The sequence below is a fragment of the Ursus americanus genome, chromosome 11, assembly GCF_024610735.1.
Source record: "Ursus americanus isolate L20-20 chromosome 11, mUrsAme1.1.p, whole genome shotgun sequence".
NCBI lineage: Eukaryota > Metazoa > Chordata > Mammalia > Carnivora > Ursidae > Ursus > Ursus americanus.
In genome coordinates, this window is record NC_142137.1 from 66,165,144 (window position 1) to 66,184,461 (window position 19,318).

Genomic DNA, 19,318 nt, shown 5'->3' on the forward strand with positions numbered 1-19,318 from the left:
TGTGCAGGCCCTGAGCTGCGTGTTGCTCATAATATTTTCTCATCTAATCTTAGGATGGAGGCTCACTTGTCATCCACATGTTGCAGAAAAGGAAGCAGGCTTAACTATTAACTAACTAGCGTGAAGTCCCCAACTGTGAGTGGCGAAGCCACAAGTTTACTTTGCAGCAACAGTGGAAATGGACCAAGTGAATGCACGTGGCAGATATTAGGGGAGAGAGACAACCATGCTTTCTGCTTGTTGGGCGTTCAGCTGTCAGTTATGCCTTCCTTGAAAAGCCATCTTCCTTTCCCTGGAAACAGTTCTTCGAATGTACTATGAATTGGGGAGCCAGGCCACCTCCCGTAGGAAGGTCTCCTTTTGTAAAGTAAAAGTAAATGGGCTCTGAATGAAGATGTTTTCTTACTCATTAAAAACACGTGTTTGGTTCCAGCTCTGTGCCGGCCCCTCACGTGGTCCCGAGGACACAGATGCGGAGAGAATGTGTTTGCAAGCTGCAGCACTCACGGTTTGGGGCAAAAACAGCCACATGAGCCAAGACGATGGCAGTGTGGTAACTGCTCTGCCTCGGCTCACACGCATGGTGCTTTCCCAGCGTATGAAATTCCTGCTTTTCTGGAAGGCCGAGGAGTGCCGTGGAAGAGAGCAGGAGCGGGGGCCAGGAAGGCCTGGAGTGTGGGTTGCACGGAGGCCAATGGCCTGGTGGGCACACGGTGAAACCGCATATCAGTAGAGGACGCGGTCTAGCATTTTGTTTTCAAACTGTGCCTCCCGTTCGTGAGTTTTTAACTGAAAAAAAATGTTTTAAATATCAGAGTGCATTTCACATGACAAGGGTGGAAATTGTTTTGTGAAGCAGTGTGTGTGTGAAGCTGCGTGTGAGTATATAAACATAGGCTCACATACACACACTGGATTGTGATATAAAGTCTGTTTCTTCACCATGGATTGTGGTTAAGAATGTTTTAATACTTCGTGAGCCTCGGTGTCTTCAGAGTTGTTTTGAAGTTTAAATGAGCTAATAAACAGCAAAGCTATTAGCAGGTGTTATATGTTCATTAAATGTCAACTTATTGACGGTCAGTGGCACATTGCCTAGCACACGAGAAGTCGTCAGTAAATATTTATTAAGTGAAGAAACACACCAAGACTTGCCGTCTAAAGCAACCTGGTGCCTACGGGAAGAAAAAAGTGTCTGATCAAAACCAAGTGGGGACGCCATGACGGACCTGGAGAAACAGGTCAGGCCAAATTTGGAAGGACTCATGTGCTGGCCTAATAAGTTTGGACTTCCGTCTGTTAAGCACTCAAGAGTCAGGGACTAGTGTTTGAACAAACACGATCGACAGGTCCCTGGAGAGATGAGGAAGGACGGGATTCAGAGCATAAGGGAAGGCGCGGGCCTTGCGTGTGAGTGAAAGATCTCCTTCTGCTGAGAGGAAAACGCAGGTCGGGGCGTGGACATGGGTGTTTCTGGGCAAGGGGGCAGGACGTCGTGAGAGCTGGTGCTGCCTTTTCCCGTGTGCTGGTCACTTGCTGGCACGTAGGAGCCGGGCAGGGGAGAAATTCAAGAAAGGGGTAAAGCATTCCACCCGGGAAAAGAGCTGGCCGGGTGAAGGTGCCCCAGCCCCTCTAGGGTTCGGCCGAATGCAGAAACTGTAGCTTCTAAGAATGCACATTGTGACATCAGCTTTGCTGGTCAGACCTGTTTTTATTAGAGTCAGGCCTCAGGTGGTCGCAGTCTGAATTGGGTCCTCCTCTTCCACCCTCGTGGCCCCGAACTTGTTTTCTTCCGTCCATATCCCCAGTCACTGCTGCGTGTCTGTCTCCAGCAGCACGCGAGCTCACGGGGGCAGAGCCTGACTCCCGGCGTGTACCCCCCTTGCCTCACCCGCTGCCCGCCGCCGGCTTCAGTGGCTTCATAAGCTGCCTTGCTCATCGTTCCCTGCTGATAGGTTTTACTTGCTCCCCAACCAAATTTTTAGTCTTTCCGAGACCAGGATCATATCTTGTACTTCTTTTCAGTGCTCTCTCATCCTCGCCACCTTCCGTGAGTGTCGGAGTCCCGTTGGAGCTCGCGGGGAGAAGATGTGCCCAAGGCTGTGTGGTTGGGTTCCTAGTGTGACCGCTGAGATCGGAGCTCACACGGTGAAGGGAAGGGCTCGCGGCATCACTGCAAAGGCGATAGTCATGGCTTTGTCTCGTGTTTTCACAGTGGCTTTCAGTTTAGAGAAGCACTTCTGCATATGCTTTTCTTATTTGGCTCTCAGAATGATCCTGGAAGGAAGGAAGTGCTGTGACACACGTAAGAGCCCGTGGGTCCACACGGTGGGTCGTGGAGGCAGCTCCTGGCTCACATCTCGAGATTCCAAACAGATGCACTGTGTGTGTTTCCTCTTACGCTGCATCACCTTTTCTCTGAGAGTATAGCTTTCCCTCCCTCTCTCCCGCTCTTTTCCTAAAGGGCAGCTCTAATTTCTCGTATCAGAAGTACACCTCTTTTCATTTGGAACGTGGTAGTGCAAGTGTGTGTGACTGTATACACATGTCATGAAGGGCTCAGAAATAGTAAATTCATGTATATAAACCTGTGGGTTTATGGTATGGATGAAATATTTAAGTGATATTTTCGTAGGCAGTTTCTATGATTTTTCAATAAGTACTTTGTATAATGTAAATAATGATTATCTCATTTGGTACTTTATCCAAAGTTTGTATTTCCCCACGTTAGAGACTTACTTGGGGCATACAATAAATCATCCAGTAATAAAATATACTTTCATAATATATAGGAAATGAATTTTAGACTTTTGAAATTTCCCTTACTAGAAAGTTTGGTTTTCTAAATTCAGATGGCTTGTAACCAGCGAAACTTCACACCTTTTTTAAAAAGCAGCTTTATTCTCTCAGCTGTCAGTTTTTCTATTCACAAACTATGACGCAAGCTGTCGTTTTATAATAACTTTCTAAAAGAAGCAAAATACAATCAAATAAATATGTCACCATAAATAGGTAGAAAATTCTTGGTTGGAATTTGGTTTTGGGAAACATTTTAACATTTATTTCATTCAAAGCAAAGGTTAAAATCAAAACAAAGCAAGAACTATCCCAAATAAATATACATGGAAATCACAAACTTGATTAGATTTTTCCTAGGGAAAGAACTGCTGAAGGTAGAATTGAGAGCTGGAGTCAGAGTGTCCCTTAAGTACCATGCTTCCTCCTCCTCCTGGCCTCACAGGTGCCCGAACTGAAGCTGGAAAGTTCGGTTAGCTGCTGTCCTGGGCACAGCAGACACGGGAGGCCAGGACCAACAGCCAGCCCCGGTGCTCCGGTTGCCGCACGAGCTGCCTCTCTTGCTTTTCTTTTGTGAATGCGTAATAATTGTACCAGCTAATAATTATTGAAAGGCCGCTATTCTGGGCACCCCCCTGTATCATCTCATTTAATCCCCATAGCATCTCTGAAGTAGATGCAGTTGACCCTGTTTTACAGATGAGGATGAAAATAATAGACATGCGGAGTTTCTCTCTTTAGAATGAAAAGTAGAACTACTTCCTTTTTAGCTAACTTTTGTCATCACATTTTTCATCAATTTGTTTAGACTCTGGTAATATTCAATAACCTTTGGAAAATACAGTTCTGTCCATAATGGAAGCCTTTTTTGGTAGGATTACAGCTGTCATTTAACTGTGATTATATATTACAGCTCACTGTACCTGTGTCCTCACTGGTCTCCTACAGTCCTTTCTTCATGCTGCAGGTTATAACAGAATTAGCTTTCAGAAACGCAAGTCAGAGCATATCGCTTTCCTGTTAAGACCGCGGGTGGGCCATGCTACCGTTGATCTCAGTGAAGGACCACATCCCCCGCGGATAGCAGATACAGAGCTTCAGTGAGCGATATCACTGTAGCGTAATAGGAGCTGTATCTGCAAGACGAAATACTTCGTAGTCAGGACATAGAGTGACTAACAGAAAGGTGGGCAGATGATATAAATGGAAAAAAAGGAACAAAAACAGCTACTAAGCAGAATGTTCCCCTTTACCCATGATAAGAGAAATACAGAATCAAATACAAATCATAAAACACCTCCGAAAAGATACATTGCAAACCATTGCCCTTGGCGAGGGGAACTCAGTGGTCAGAGAGAGGGACACAGTAGTTCCCCCCGCCCCACCCCCATCGGTGGTTTCACTTTCCCAGTCTCCGCAGCCAGCCATGCTCCAGAAGCAGATGATCCTCTTGACATGATGATTCTGACCTATGTTCAGACAGTCAGTAGTATCCTCATGCTACGTCACAGCCCCTACGTCATACCCTCACACCCTCATCTCATCATGCGGGCATTTTATCATTGCACATCATCCCAGAAAGAAGAAGCGTGAGTATGGTACAAAATGTCGAGAGAAAGAGAGACCACATTCATACAGATTTTATTACAGTATTTTGTTGTAATTGTTCTGTTCCATGTTAGTTATTGCTGTTCCTCTCTTACTGTGCCCAGTTTAGGAACTAAACTTTATCATAGGTGTGTTTGCATAGGAAAAAGCATAGTATACGTAGGGTTCTGTACTATCCGCAGCTTCAGGCATGCACTGGGGGTCCTGGAACGTACCCCCCCACCCCCGCAAGTAAAGGGAGACAACTGTATGCATATGTTCCTAAACGTTTGTATCGTATTTTGAATTTGTAGACAGTTACACAGGTACTAGAGTAACATGGATCCCACATAGTTAAATAAACAACAAATGGATGAAAACTAGCTTGTGCATTCTAGCTAGAAAGTATGTCTGCATAGGTGGGGTGTTCAGGAGTTGAAAGGTATCCGTGGCGCTTCGTAAAGCAGGAAAGTGGGATCCAGTCCCTTGTCTGTACCACATTTTAGAGCGCCGAACACTTTCACGTGTCATTCTGGTTGATCTTAACGCAACCTCATCTTCATTTTAAGATGTGGAAACTGAGGCTCAGATAAATTAAGATGTGCCTAAGGTCTCACAGCTAGTTCAATCAATATACACCATAAGATGGTTCTTTATGTATCTGTCTCCCCGAGTAGATGCGGAGCTAGTGACGCAGGCAAGACCATCATCTAGGCCTCGTGTTCCCAATTGACCACCGTCAGTGATTTTAGCTCAGAAGGGAGTCGGGCACGTGATGTCGCCTTCTGCTTTTATTGTCTTGGGAATACGTGGAAAGAGAGCAGTCTCACCAAGAACATAAAACAAGATTTCAGGAAGCTCTTGTAGGTGGTGCCATTGCAGAAGCAATACACGGAAAAGAGTAGCTTTACGATTTTCACTTCCGGAGAAGGAGAGTGGATCCCATTCCCCGTAGAACCTTGTCTCTGACTTGTGGAATTTGACGCTGGGACATATTGCATTGAATTCGCTTTAATAGTCTACCTCTTCTGGAATCTTTTCACAAACCTGATTTTCTGCAAAATGCCACTGATGAATGAGATAATTCAAGTGGAACATGGCATATGTATTTTTAAGGACTGAGTAAGTAGTCAGAAATGAAATAACTTGCCAGGTAAGAATTCTTAGAACTCATTTGAACAAACCTTAAGCCTATTAAGTGTCCCAGAGGCAGCAATAACCCAAGGATGTACTGCTTTATCAGAGGTTCTAAATTCTTCAGCATGGAGACTTTCATGGTTGAAGTGAAATTTCATGCCCAAAAAAAGGACCTGTGTTATTTTCTTTAACTAATGAAGAAGACAGCAGTCACACTCTAAAAGAAAGAAAGACAAACCCACACAATCTGTATGAAATTTAAACACATTTTTTATTAAACAGGACCCTATATGAAACTCTTGAGAATTTTATAGGAAAGCTTAGATAAATATTTCATGAAACAGCTTAAGGTGCAATCATTTATAGTCATTTTAGTGCACTGATTTCTGTTTGTTTTCAGATTTGAAAAAGCAAACATTTTCTATGATGAATTATATCTGGGAGCTGCCAATTGAGCCCAATTTCATAAGACTTATCTTTATAAATAAATGGAATAAGATAATAAGGAACAGCTCTACTTACTTATATTTTCTATCTCTTTAGACAGAAGCAACGTTGAAAGATCTTTTTTTTTCCTAACTAAAATATAAACCATGGCCTTTATAAATGTCCAACCTCGTTTATCCCCCTCAGTTGAAGCCAACTTGAGATCTGAGTATCATCTTCCCTCCAGCTGCCTCAGTAGACTCTCTTTGGCCACTACTGCCCTAGGTTCTCTGGAAGAAACCAGCTCCCTCTACACTCTGCAGCATACTAGAGCCTTCGCCTGACATGTGAGAACTCTCACCAGCCCGAACTCCTGGGTTCTGGGAGTTGTTATTCAAACTGCCCTTCCTTAGTATGCTAGGTGGGTGATGTTAGCTTTTTCTTAGAGACGCATCTTGATTTGGGGTGCTCTGTCTCCATGAGCCTCTCACAGCTCATTCTACATGCTCACTTTTATTTGCCCGAACTACTGATGGTGTGGGTGTACCTTGACATGATGGTCCTGCATCATTTAAGGATGGATTTTCTTTATCCATTTGGACAACTAGCTGTTGTGCACCGCGGTCTGTGGGGGGCGTGAAGAATTTAATATTCGTTCAGTAAATAGTTAGCTACCATGTGCCAGACCCCCCGCTGCCGCTGTAGGACGCAGCGGTGGGACAGACCCGATCCTTGCCCTCACAGAGCTGAGGTTTTAGTGGGGAGAGGAAGGCTAAGTGAGTCCCAAATACGGTAAAATGATGGCAGGTTATGAGAAGCGCTATGAAGAAACACCTGTGAGAAACGGCCAGGGTGGCGTGGCCACAGGGCGGGCAGCCCCCGAAGGGGCTTGGAGGTGAGAGGAAATCAGCAGGTGGAAGAGCACTGTCAGGAAGGGGGCAGGAGGGAATGATGCTTTGTTGATGTTACTTGCAAGGAGCCACAGGACACGGAGTTAGAGTGGAACGGCAACGCCTGACCACAGAGGACACCACAGGCCGTGGTCAGAGGTTTGCATTTGGTTCCCAGGCTCGCTGGAAGCCTTGAGGGGTTTGGTGCGGGAAAGATATGCTCTAATTTCCTTTTTTTCTTCCTGAAAGATGATTCTGGCAACTTTGTGAAAGTGAAGCGAAAGGAGCAAAGTGGGGAGTGGGTGGTGGTTGAGGCTGAGAAAACTGAGTAGAGCGCGGGGTGGCGGGAAGGAAGATGGTAGCAGGCCAGGCTTCTGCAGGAGTGGAAGTAGGGCAGAGGAACAGCCTGAGAGACATTCCAGAAGCACAGGCAACAGGATGGGCACACACCTGGGGAACAAGGGGAGGGAGGAGGGAACCGCGGGAGTCAGGGGTTTCTGACAGGAGCGTCTGGGTGAGTGCTGGTGCCACTGGTAGAGACGGGGAGACCCCAGCCATGGTAGGTTTGCGGGAGGAAGTTAGAGTTCTGTTTTGGAATAACAGAAACTGCTCCAAACCTGCCCTTTATTCACAGTGTACCTGTAAGGGGTGGTATGAGCCAGGGTTCATGGGTCTGCCCCGCTCAAGTAGGTGTCGACCTGAACGATCTGCTCAGGAGATCAGGGGGCAGAGCAGTTCCAAGCAGGGTAGTGGCCTGACCTTGAGAAGAGAGTGGGATATTTAGGCGGCCGGAGACGTGCATCCCAGAGATCGGACGCAGGGGCTCTGAGGGGGCACACACAACATGTCCAGCCTGGCAGGAATGGAAGGCTGGCAGTGTAAAGGGGTCCTGGGTGTTACTGTTGCTTTTTGTAGGGACCTCATCTCCAAAAGAGGTTAAGCTTCCTTGCCTCTTCTCTCTCTTCTCCTTTCCCTAGTTCAAGCCCACGATCCACTGGGTTCCCAGGAACTCTAATGGGCTTTCAGAGTTAGGACTGGGGGAGGCCCAGGGGTCCCCCCAGATCCCCCACTTTAGATGTCTCTTTAGGGGAGTCTCACGGCACCCCGTCTTCTCCCCATCCACCTTCCACACAATTCCATGTCCATTTTGTCACCTGCACTTATATATTTCCATTTATTTCCCACCTAGGTTTTATGGCAGGCACACAAAGAAACCCTCAGATGTCTCAGTATGGACCTCAACAGACAGGACCATCCATGTCGCCTCATCCTTCTCCTGGAGGTCAGATGCATCCTGGGATCAGTAGCTTTCAGCAGAGTAACTCAAGTGGGGCTTACGGTCCACAGATGAGCCAGTACGGACCACAAGGTAAACGTTTCTCAAGAATGCATTGCAGTAGGTTATAGAAGGTCTGTGAGTATGTTAGTCCTTCAAGGTCTTAATATCATAAACACCTTTTAAGTTCCCATTATTTGTTACCTGACAGATCTGTGAAGTTAATGCAAACCCAGTCCTTCGGTTGCCCATAGCGATGGGAAGAATAATTATAGCAAGTATTCATTAAGCATTCATGCATCAGACACTCTGGTAAATGCTGCTTCATATGTGTGTTACTAATAAAGGAGTAAATCCGTTTCTGTGATGTAGTTTGAAATAGACACAGGCCTCGTCCTCAAAAAGTTTCTGATTGAAAACTTGGGTTTCATTATGTTGAATTCTGATTGTGTCCCCTGTCTGTCTCTCACTATCTTTGTAACAATGTGCTCAGCACTCAGAAGGTTGTTGTCTCATGACATCCACTCCCAGTTTGTCTCCAAAGTTCTGTGTCCAGTAAAGAGTAGCTCTCGTTTTCTCAGTCAGTCCCAGTCTTACTCTGTGAAGACAGAACAAAGCCTGAAATGGACATGTCTTTCAAAAAGAAAGATAAGGGGGCGCCTGGCTGGCTCAGGTGGTGGAGCAGGCAACTCTTGACCTCGGGGCTGTGAGTTCGAGCCCCACGTGGGATGTAGAGATTACTTAAAAATAAAGTCTTTAAAAAAACAAACAAAAAACGGAAGATAAGGCAAGCGTGGAAAGATAATGGAGCCATGCCCACACGCACTGTTTACCGTCTGCCTTCCTGGAAGCTGATGTATGTTTTGTCATGTACATGGAGGATCCTTTTATCAAGGTTTTTAACCCGATATTGTTTTTTCTAAGACACCTTGGGCAGTAAGGCATTTGAATTTCGCACCTTCTTTATGTTTTGTTTATTCAAATTAGACATTAATGGATAATTTACAGAGAATGAGATAATCTGGCACAATTCCCAGAGTTTCCTCAAAAATATCAGGAATATTCTAAGTGAAGATGATGAATGCCCACTAGGAACCTGTAGTAAAACAACAGCCAAGTCACGTGTCCTCCGGTTCAGTCAGGTCTGCTTTTCTGAAGACATTTGCATGTGTAGCAGGCCACTGAGCTCTGCCGAGGTGCGTGGAGCGTCTCCAGCCACGGAGCAAGCAGCTCACAAGGAGAGAGCGATCCCCTGAGAAGGCCTTGGCACCTTCACGGCTTTTCACCCGGTGTTCCTTAGGGAAGCTTCTCTATTTATAGAACTTCACAGTCTGAAAATGGAGTTATCAGTGTGTTTGTCTTGTTCTTAAAGATTCTTTCTGAAAGATCATCAGCACCTTCAATCTTCCCAACATCACACGGTCTCCTTGCCTCGAGTTGCTTTACTGTTTTACATCCCAGCCCTTTCTTTTGCTGGGAAAACTATATCAGAACCCCCAAAACAAAACCCTGTGCTTGGCCCCTTCCTGCCTTCGTCCGTACGTGGAGTGGATGTATTCTCTGTGTTTTGCTTGATTCCCTTTACACCATGTCATTATGGCTTTCTGTGATACTAGCTCCAGTAAACCCTAGGAATTTAGGTCCCCCCTGACGGTAGCAACGTGCCCTGCTCTGTGGCAGCCCCAGAGGCTGTAACATGGAGACGTTTGTCGCTGCGTGGAGGCAGGTCAGTGAGGCGCTCAGGTGTAAGCATCACTGCCCACGGGACCTGTCCGGCGGGTGTCTTCAAAACTGGGTTTCTTTGGGGCGCCTGGGTGGCTCAGTCGTTAAGCGTCTGCCTTCGGCTCAGGGCGTGATTCCAGGGTCCTGGGATCGAGCCCCGCATCGGGCTCCCTGCTCCCCCGGGAGCCTGCTTCTTCCTCTCCCACTCCCCCTGCTTGTGTTCCCTCTCTCGCTGGCTGTCTCTCTCTCTCTCTGTCAAATAAATAAATAAATAAAATCTTAAAAAAAAAAAAAAAAGGGGGTTTCTTTGACCCTCGTGAAAAGGAGAAAACTTCAGTGCAAGTTAGAAAAGCAGTTTGTACGTTGTGATATACACAGAAAATGGGGACTTGGGCTCAGAATGTAATTGGAGACAAGGTCAGATCTGTTCTCAGAATTGGGAGTGGCTAAAGGTCTGGGACTTAACCGCTAAAACTCACAAGAGCTTCGTGTAATCTTCAGAATTGGTCTGTCTTCTCTTAAATAATTCACTCTTGCAACCTCATCCTCCGCTGTTCTCAGAATAGGGAAGATAGAACCTTGACTATCTGATGAGTCTTTTGTGAACAGTTAAGAAAGCGCTTACGCTATCGGAGTTAATAGCAGGAAAGGCCATTTCTATAGAATGGATTTCTTTTCCGAATAAAACCCTCAGTTTTCCGGAGTAATTGAACGTTAAGATTCATAATTTAAGAGCACTGAACCTGTGAGGGTTCTCATCCAAACTGCTATATGTCCTTGGAAAATTACTTGCTCTTTGGGAATTACTTTTCCTCTAGAAAATGAGAACATTTGATCATGTTACTTGGGAATTTGCTTCCAGTTCTAATGTTCTACGGTCTAAATCTTGCTTCAACTCCACAGCCTTTTATCAATGCCACCCGCTGGATCCACTGTATAACCTTTTGGTTATATAAAGGGATTTCTTCTAAGGCAAAAACACTGAGTTTAGGTTGATATTCGAAACCATTTAGAATAAGGAGGATAATTTGCATACTCAACACTTTCTAACTTTGAAAGTATGAGTAGCCTGCACCTGTCCTATCTGCCACTTCTTCTCCGCAGTGACCTTTCGCACACATCCACTCTGAGGTTCGTGTCCTCCTGGGTCCCTTGACTGGCTCCCAGTGCTGCGTGCTTAAAATTAGCATCCTGGTACTCTGTGTTCAACTCAGAATGGTTTGCCTTTCCTCCTTGTGTTCTCCTCCAGCAAGCACTAAACCACAGGAAACGAACGCTTGTAATATATTGTTCAAGTCAACAAAAGTGTCCTTACTTTTGCGTTTCTCTCTTCGTTGATCCTTTCAAGCATGACACAAATGAAGTATTTTTTTTCTTCCTCCTCTTAATTAACAACATACTCAACTTAGTAGTAAAACATTCAGCTTACAATTTTGTGTTACATGTTTTAAGGTCTCTGAAAAGAATCACTTGTGTTGACCCACAGAGGCCATTATTAGTCCCATCTTCTGTTTCCGTTCCAAACTAGATGACTTTCTTCTGGGTTCGTTTTGTTTTTAAGAGATCTCAGAGGAAAATATCTTACAATCTTTTTTTAAGCCTTTCCACTATCAGGAATGGCTTCTCCAAAATTGTTATTAGTAATAACAATCAACATTTATTACTGTGTCCTGGGTCCTGTTTGAGGTGTTTTTTTGTTTTGTTTTATTAATAGATTTTATTTATTTACTTATTTGAGAGAGAGAGAGCAGGGGCAGGAACAGAGGGAGAATCCCAAGTCAACTCCCTGCTGAGCACGGAGCCTGACACGGGGCTCGCTCTCTCAACCCCGAGATCACGACCTAAGCCGAAATCAAGAGTCAGACGTGCAACTGGCTGAGCCACCCAGGTGCCCCTGAAGTGTTTTCCATAGACCAACTCAGTGGCTGCTCACAACAGGCTCTGTGATAGGTACCAGTATGATTCCAGTTGGCAGATGAAGACACTGACACGTGCAGCACGTAAATAGCTTCACCAGGATGCACAGCGGTCATGCCAGGATTCACATTCAGGCAGACTTGCCCGTTTTCTTTATTAATGGGAAGCTGTGCTGTTATCCCCATTTTCCAAATGAGCAGGGTAAGTAATTGACCCCCAGTCCCACAGCTAGTAAGTGTTAGAGCCAGGGTTCAAACCGAAGGAGATTTCAGAGGCCACTCACATGGTCCCATGCCTTCCTCCTTGCTGGTTCATTCATTCAGTGAGCCACTGGGGAGGCAAAAGACAAACTACTTGCCTTCAAGGAACAAGGAACATTTTGGGGGTACAGACTTAGAAATACATCAAAGATGCTAGACACGAAGAAAAAAAGTTTCTATGAAGTTAAGAAGGAGATTTTTAGAAATGTATATTAATACTGTAAAATCTGAATTATTGAATATGCAAATGGAATGAATCCAATCTAAATGTGTGAAAATGTTTAATTGCAGTATATTTTATGAAATCGTACTTTCTACCTTCAAGCAAGTGCATGTAGTAACTACCCCTACAAAGGGTTTCCAAGTAGGGCCGTAGAGACTTGCTTTAATAAATAGAAAAGAGTTTTGTAATTGACATGTTAATTATTAATGAATTTGGGGGAAGGAGAGCTGAAACAAATTTCACCTTTTATAGCCTTTATATTTCTTGTTTTTGTGTTCTCTAGAACGGTGTCTGTCACACTGACCCCGAATATTTTTTGCGTATTTGTCACTAACTGCAGAAAATGGGCATCTAGCCTTAATTTTGCTATAAAGAAGCAGTATTACCGTGGGCAACTAAGTAATTGTGCGTGTAGATTCCCCTCAGTTCTCACTCACTCGCATGAGAGGGTCTGGACCACCACATGCGGCTGCTGTATGCTGATGCAGCCCTGGGTTTATGCCGTAATTTGTATAGTGTGTGCCTTAGGAAGCAGGGAACTTTTCAGTAGGTGAGTCTGGTGAGACTTTTTATTTCTTTTCTTTTCCAAGATTTAATTATTTATTTGAGAGACAGCAAGCGCGCATGCACGTGCATGCATGCGCACGGGGCGGGGGCGGGGGCAGAGGGAGAGAATCTCTAGCAGACTCCTCGCTGAGTGCAGAGCCGACACGGGGCTCGATCCCAGGACCCTGGGATCATGATCTGAGCCGAAACCAGGAGTTAGACTCTTAACCAACTGAGCCACCCAGGCACCCTGAGACTTTTATTTCTAAATTACTTGATAAAAGGTATTTTTTCCAGAGTTTGAAAGGGTTTTTTTTTTTTCTAAAATAGACGCCTTCTGAAATATTCCTTCTCCCTTCATTAAAATACATTTCTCAATGAATTCAGAAAACTCCAAATCATACCTAGTTGAAATATGCAGTTCCAAAATAGTGAATCACACATTAATAATGTTACAACTATTTCAGTTGAAGAGGAACAACATGTAAGTATCACTTGTTGGCGGCCCCCTAGCTACTTGAGAGTACCTTATAGGCCCATGACATCCTTGGTGTCACCATGACCGAGGATTTCAGTCTCTACTGTTATAAGTCCCGAATCTCAGTCTTATTATTGAATTAAGCTCAATTCAGCCTCTCTTCAACAGAGGTGAGATGCGTCTGGCCCATGAATTCATGTTTCCCCTGGACAGTGCTCCATACTGACCACATCCTGTTCTTTGGCTTTCCAGAGGCTGCTTTCTGTGCAGCTCACTCCCTGTTCAGTTAACTCATTTTTTTTCCCCTTGAAACCAGTTGTGATACACATGACAAATGTATAGCCTCCTCTTACGTATTACTGTAGACTTATCTCATAGTTAAATCAGCAGCCCTAGGCAAGTGTCAGTTCTATGTTCTGTATTTTTGCTGTTAAAGAAATATTCCAAATGTCTATCTCACTAATACTGGGAAAAAGACAGAAATTGAAGTAGGTCATTTTATAGCAAAAGATTGTTAATGCAGTCTTCTTTTGATGTTCAAATTTAGTTTTCACGTTATGAGATTTAAGCATGATTTTTCCTTAACAGACCGATAACCATCACAATTTTATCAAAACCCAGGAATTTAGGAAGGAGTGAAGAAAATTTAAAAGTACCAATCAACTTAAAATTTTAAAAAGGAAAAAAAACCCCATAAAGCTGCTTTAATTTTGCCCAGTGCGAAACTCTCCCCTTGCTGATGAAAACCAACAGCCAGCACTCAAGAGCGCGGCCATTCACTCGCCTCGCTCAAGAAGCATGTCCTTGTGACATCGTCTGGTGGGCTGTCGCTCTGTGACAGGTCTTGGTTGTGACAATCCTGGACGGCACTAGAAATACAGGGTGTGGACATCAGCTTTACTTGACAATCTTAGCAAGGTGCCTTTTCCTAGGGCTCATAGCTTGGCCATTTTTTCAAATGTTTGAAAAGAAACGGCCTTATTGAATGACAAATGGGTGAGGGTCCCTCAGTCCTCAGGGGAAGCAGGTCAGAGTTCTCCCTCCAGGCAGCGCTGTCCCCACGCAGGCATGCACAGAGCATAGCAACTGTGGAGCCCAGGGAGGACAGAGGTGCCCAGGCAATGCCTGACAGCCGTGACTCTGAGACTCGTTCATTTCTTACCGTACAGATTTTACTGTTTTACAGTAAATTTTGCTATTGAGCTGAGGTAATACCTTTTACATTTTTTAATGTCAATGCTTCCTTCTACTCTGAGAAATAAATTTGAATATCTGTGCCTGATGAAAGTAAAATTAGACATATGATGCAATATATAAAAAAATTTCACTGATGAAAAAGTTACTAATATTGGAACAGTTTCTCTCTATTCCTGGAAAGGTTGTATTTATTGACTGTCCGGTCCAACAGTAGTTACAGTATCATTATTTTTTTCCCCACAGCAACCACATGAGACAGTAATCTTGTATTATACCCTTTTTACAGATGAGAAAACTGAACTTGGGAGTGACAAGTGGCTTTCTGAAGGTCACACATAGCAGATGGTTATACTCCTCCTCCTTGAGGGCCTGTGCTCTCTTCCACACTCACCGCCCTGAAGTCAGGTGCTGGCTGACGGTGCCCATACGTCCCCTGGGCCTGTATGATGTCAGCCTCCATGACAGTTGTTGCTCTGAAGATGCACTTCTTCCTGAGAGGCCGCCAGCATGCACACAGCTCCCTGCGCCAGAGTGGCTCTCCCCAGTCACCTTGGCAGGGACGCCTCCCCTGGCCACTCTGTGTAAATCTCCCTTTGTGTTTCTTGAGGGCACCCATGACATGGCCTAGACTTCTTTGCCTATCTCTTGCCCCCAGAATGTCAGCTCTTTGCCCTCGTTTGCTGTTGAACCCCCAGCCGTTAGCACAGGGCTAGCATGTAAGAGGCCCTTAAGAACTATTTATGAAAGAGATGAGGGTGGAGAATTCCAGAGACACCGGTACCTTTCCAACCCTATCTTGATGCTTCACGGGGTTGGGGTTGACGACTCAATGCTTAAGAATTATCTTCGGGAGGTGAAACGAAGGATCTTTTTTGTCTCTTTCTCTCTGGGCTTCTATATTCTCTGGACGAAGCTTGCGTTATTGTATAATTAAACTTTTGAAGGGGTCCGTTTATGTAACATCTGGAAAGAACTACCAAAAGTGAGCCTCTGACGCCGTACTGTAAGGTAGTTGGCCTTCCCCCCTCTAGTCCAAGCTTTGTGCAATATGATTCTTTCTCTTACATTGTGAAGACTTTTTAAAATGCATGTTGATCTAGGGAAGATAGGGTGCCATAAATATCAATTCCAAAAACAAATTCTCTCCATTCCCACAAATAGTAGGATTTAAGGCAACTGAAGGTAAGTGAGCTTTCATTTTGAACCTACATTTGTGGTCTTCATATCTACTCAATCATTTTCCCTCCAAAGTAGTATCTAAAAGACCGACATTGTCTCATCAGCCTGTGTAGAAAGCTGGAATTGGAAGGTTTTTGAAATATAACTTTTTTTTTTTAACACAGAAAGGATCTTACTGAAATATGCTAACCAGCAAATAAACATGTGAAAAATGCTCAAAATCATTCTTTGTTAGGGAAATGAAAATTACAGCCACAATGACATCCACTCCACACCTACTAGAATGGCTCATTTTTTTTAAATTGACAATATCAAGGATGTCGAGTGGTTTGAACTCATACATTTTTTTTAAACTCATATATTTTTTGCTAGAGTTTCTTTTAAAGTCAAACATGCACTTACCCTACAACCTGGCACTCTCGTTTCTCCTGCCAAGAGAAATGAAACCTATGTCCACACAAAGATCTGTGTGCAAATGTTAGCAGCTTTGTTCGTAATTGCCAAAAACTGGAAACAACTCAAATGTCCACAGAATTGAATGCTACTCAGCAACAAAAGGGAATAAGCCACTGATGTGTGCAGTGAGGTGGGTGAATTTCAAAAGCGTGATGTTAAGGGGAAGGAGCCAGACACAAAAGACTACATACTGTATGATTGTATATGACATTGGGGAGAAGGCAAAACTGTAGGAAGAGAAAGCAGATCAGTGGTTCCCACGGGTGGGGGTGAGGTTGACCACAAACCGGCAGTTTTTTGTCATGATAGAAATATCCCACGTCATGGTGATTTATCAGGACGTGTAGGATTGTTCGTGTATGTAGATGCTGTCTCTATAAACATGACCCGAAATCCTGTTATGGAGTAGACAGCTATAAGAAGTGGTAAACATGATTAACTGAACAACAAGGTAGATGCCTATTTAGCCCTAATTCACAAACATATTTATCATAATATATAGCTAATTAATCCATTTTATTTTTTCCTGTTCTGGGTAAAGTGTCTGGTCTGTGATTTGGGTGCCATTTTGCCCTCCACAGCCTGGAGGAATAATATGGAGCCTTGCGTGTAGAAGTGATTCTTAACTAATTGTTGAATGATGACACTGAGAAGCAAAACTTCCTATGTGAGTGGAAACACTTAATAGTTCAATAAAAGCAGGAAGCTTGGAGTATTGATTATAACTAGCAAAGTTAAACATTCCAGAGTCAGGTACAGAATTTTTTGTGATCCTCCTAGAACAGTAATGGTGACTCGAGTAGAGTCTAGCTCGTGCCTCCTCTATGTGGTGCTTGAATATACCTCCTGGTGGGTTGAAATCTGAATTTATTTGGTGACCGATTTTCCGAAGCTGGTGTGCCAAGATGAACCCACTTGAAAACTGTGGGCTCTCGGACTTGGCTGCAAGACCCCTCCAGCTGAGGTGGGCTGGCCCGGCATCTGCTGCCTTCATTGTGCTTAATGCTGGTTCCATCTGTTTTCTGTCAGAGCTAGTGCCAACAAATTACTAATCTATTAGAGAAACATGGAAATAAGATTGCACTTCTCATTCCTGGCTTTTCCTCTCATATTTTGCTTGGCTTTCATGTTTGGTTTTTGTTTATTTGGGGGAGAAAGATATGTTATCGAGTAGGCAAAGGGGGGGCATTAATCATTTTTCACTCCTTCCACACATTCTTTAAACGATTATGGGGTAAGATCATCAGTTATGCATGTTGTTGACAGCATTATGATTGGTGATGATGATGGTGGCAGCTCTTGTTCATTAGGGGACTCTGGGCTCGGCGCTCTACTAGGCCCTTTGTACCTAGTCCCCGTTCCCGTCCTTACTTTACAGATGGCAAAACTGATGTTCAGACAGGTTAAGTAACTTATCCAAGGTCATGCCGCTATTCAGACCCACATTCTAGAGCCTGCACTTTGTCCATCGCTGCCTCTTAAGCCATTTAAAGCCTTTAGAAAGCATTTCTATCCAGGCATGTGAGTTTAATGAGGAAAGTCTTTAGCGTTTCAAGGAGAAGAAAAGGGGACTTTGTATTTCTTCTCCCAAATAGAGGCCTCTATAATTAGAACATATTCCCTTGACGTGTGCTTTTGAGTGCCAATTCATGGAATCAACCCAACTGATTGAGGAAAATGAGATTGGGAGCCCAGCACTCAATGGGCCTTTCTAAGCACAAGTGCTTGCGTGCGTGTCTGGGTGTGCATGGTGGTGGTGCTCTCACGCCGACCCCGCCCGGCCGCGGAATGCCGCCTGCTGTAGGAAGACCAGCTGCGGAACTGAGCAAAGCCATTGAAACGCGGCTCTTCCCTTAGCATCCACCGTGAGTGGGAGGGTGAAGTAGGGTCCAGGGTAACCGAACATCTCAGTCATTTCTTTCCTTTGTGTTCATTAAAATACAGCTCCTGACTGCCTGTTAGAGCCAAGTGCTAGAACCCGGGGTGACAGAGTTTCTCTGATCCACCCGTAAGCAGAGTTCCACAAAATCAGGAACTTTCTTCTCTAACACAACTACACTGTGGGCCTCGTCTGCCATAACCATGTCAAAACACTTGTTTTCTAAAACAAGATTAAAGTGTTATTTCATTTCCTTCGAAAGCAAAGGGCACATATGTTTTCGCTGAATCAGGTTTCTTAACAAATGAGTCACTTACCAAGTGCTGGGGGAGGGCAAGAGCTAGTAATCGAATGAATATGTGAATTAATTTCATTTGCATTCAAACTGTGAATGAGTTTATTTATTTTTAATAGAAGCAAGAGCCAAAAAAGAGTACTGTGTTCCCTGATGCTATCAGACTCTCTGGAAGCCAGGGCGTGCGAGGTCAGGGAGGCTGGAGAGAAGTCTTAACTCTGCTCGCAGAGAAGCGTTCTGAGGCCTGTGCTCTGCGAAGGCGTGGGAAGAGGCGGGCCAGCAGCCTGCCCGCCGCGCTGTGTCCCTCACAAGCCGGGGAAGCATAAGGTGCCCTTTCCACCGTGATGGTGTGACAGGAAGACAGACGGGCACCTTATGTGTGGTCCTTTGGGGTGGAGGATTCCAAAACAACTGAAGAACTTTTTATAAAGAACTTTGAAACTGATCAACAGTGAATGGCTTACCTTTTACTTGGAAACAGTGTCAGTTCGATTATTTCCACAAAGGCAGAGCATTTGGTTACGAAAAGGCAGTTTAAGTTTGAGGAGCTGTCCCTAAAAGACTGACTCACTTTGACCTGGGTGGTACCTGAGGCCGCTGATATCACACCTCTCCTGTTCCTGCTAGTCTCTTTTGTTTTCCCTTCCATTTCCAGTTCCTGAAATTGCTAGTGCCTCGCTCTGTTGTCATTTCCCTTTAGGCTTTCGGAAGACATTCAGGGTCAAAGAAGTGCTGCTGTAACAAGTCCCTTTCTGTGCTGGTGGAGCACTGTATTAGTTTGTCCTAAGATTGGGCCAGCAGATTATGGCTCACTTTGGCCCACCACCTGTGTTTGTAAATAAAGTTTTATTGGAACACAGGCACTCTCATTTGTGTATGGAGTACCTCTGGCCACATCGGGGCCATGGTGACAGTTTAGTTGAGACCAACTGGCCCATATAGCCTAAAATATTTATCATCCAGCCCTTTACAGAAATTGTGTCGGCCCATGGTCCATGTGAATGGTGACCTTCCTACCACCTGCAACAAATAGCACACTTCATGGACACCCAGC

At 44.6% G+C, this 19,318-nt stretch overlaps 1 protein-coding gene across 12 annotated transcripts in view; it reads left to right on the forward strand.

Moving 5' to 3' along the window:
• The window catches only part of ARID1B (AT-rich interaction domain 1B), a 428,002-nt gene that overhangs the window by 346,607 nt on the left and 62,077 nt on the right, over positions 1-19,318 (forward strand). For 10 of the 12 annotated variants that reach the window (XM_087865606.1, XM_087865604.1, XM_087865605.1 and 7 more), the window contains one exon: positions 8,026-8,205. The exons of the other annotated variants lie outside the window; for them this stretch is intronic. In XM_087865606.1, coding sequence (XP_087721732.1) covers positions 8,026-8,205 — 180 coding nt within the window. The remainder of the gene's footprint in view (positions 1-8,025; positions 8,206-19,318) is intronic. 12 annotated transcript variants of the gene reach the window in all.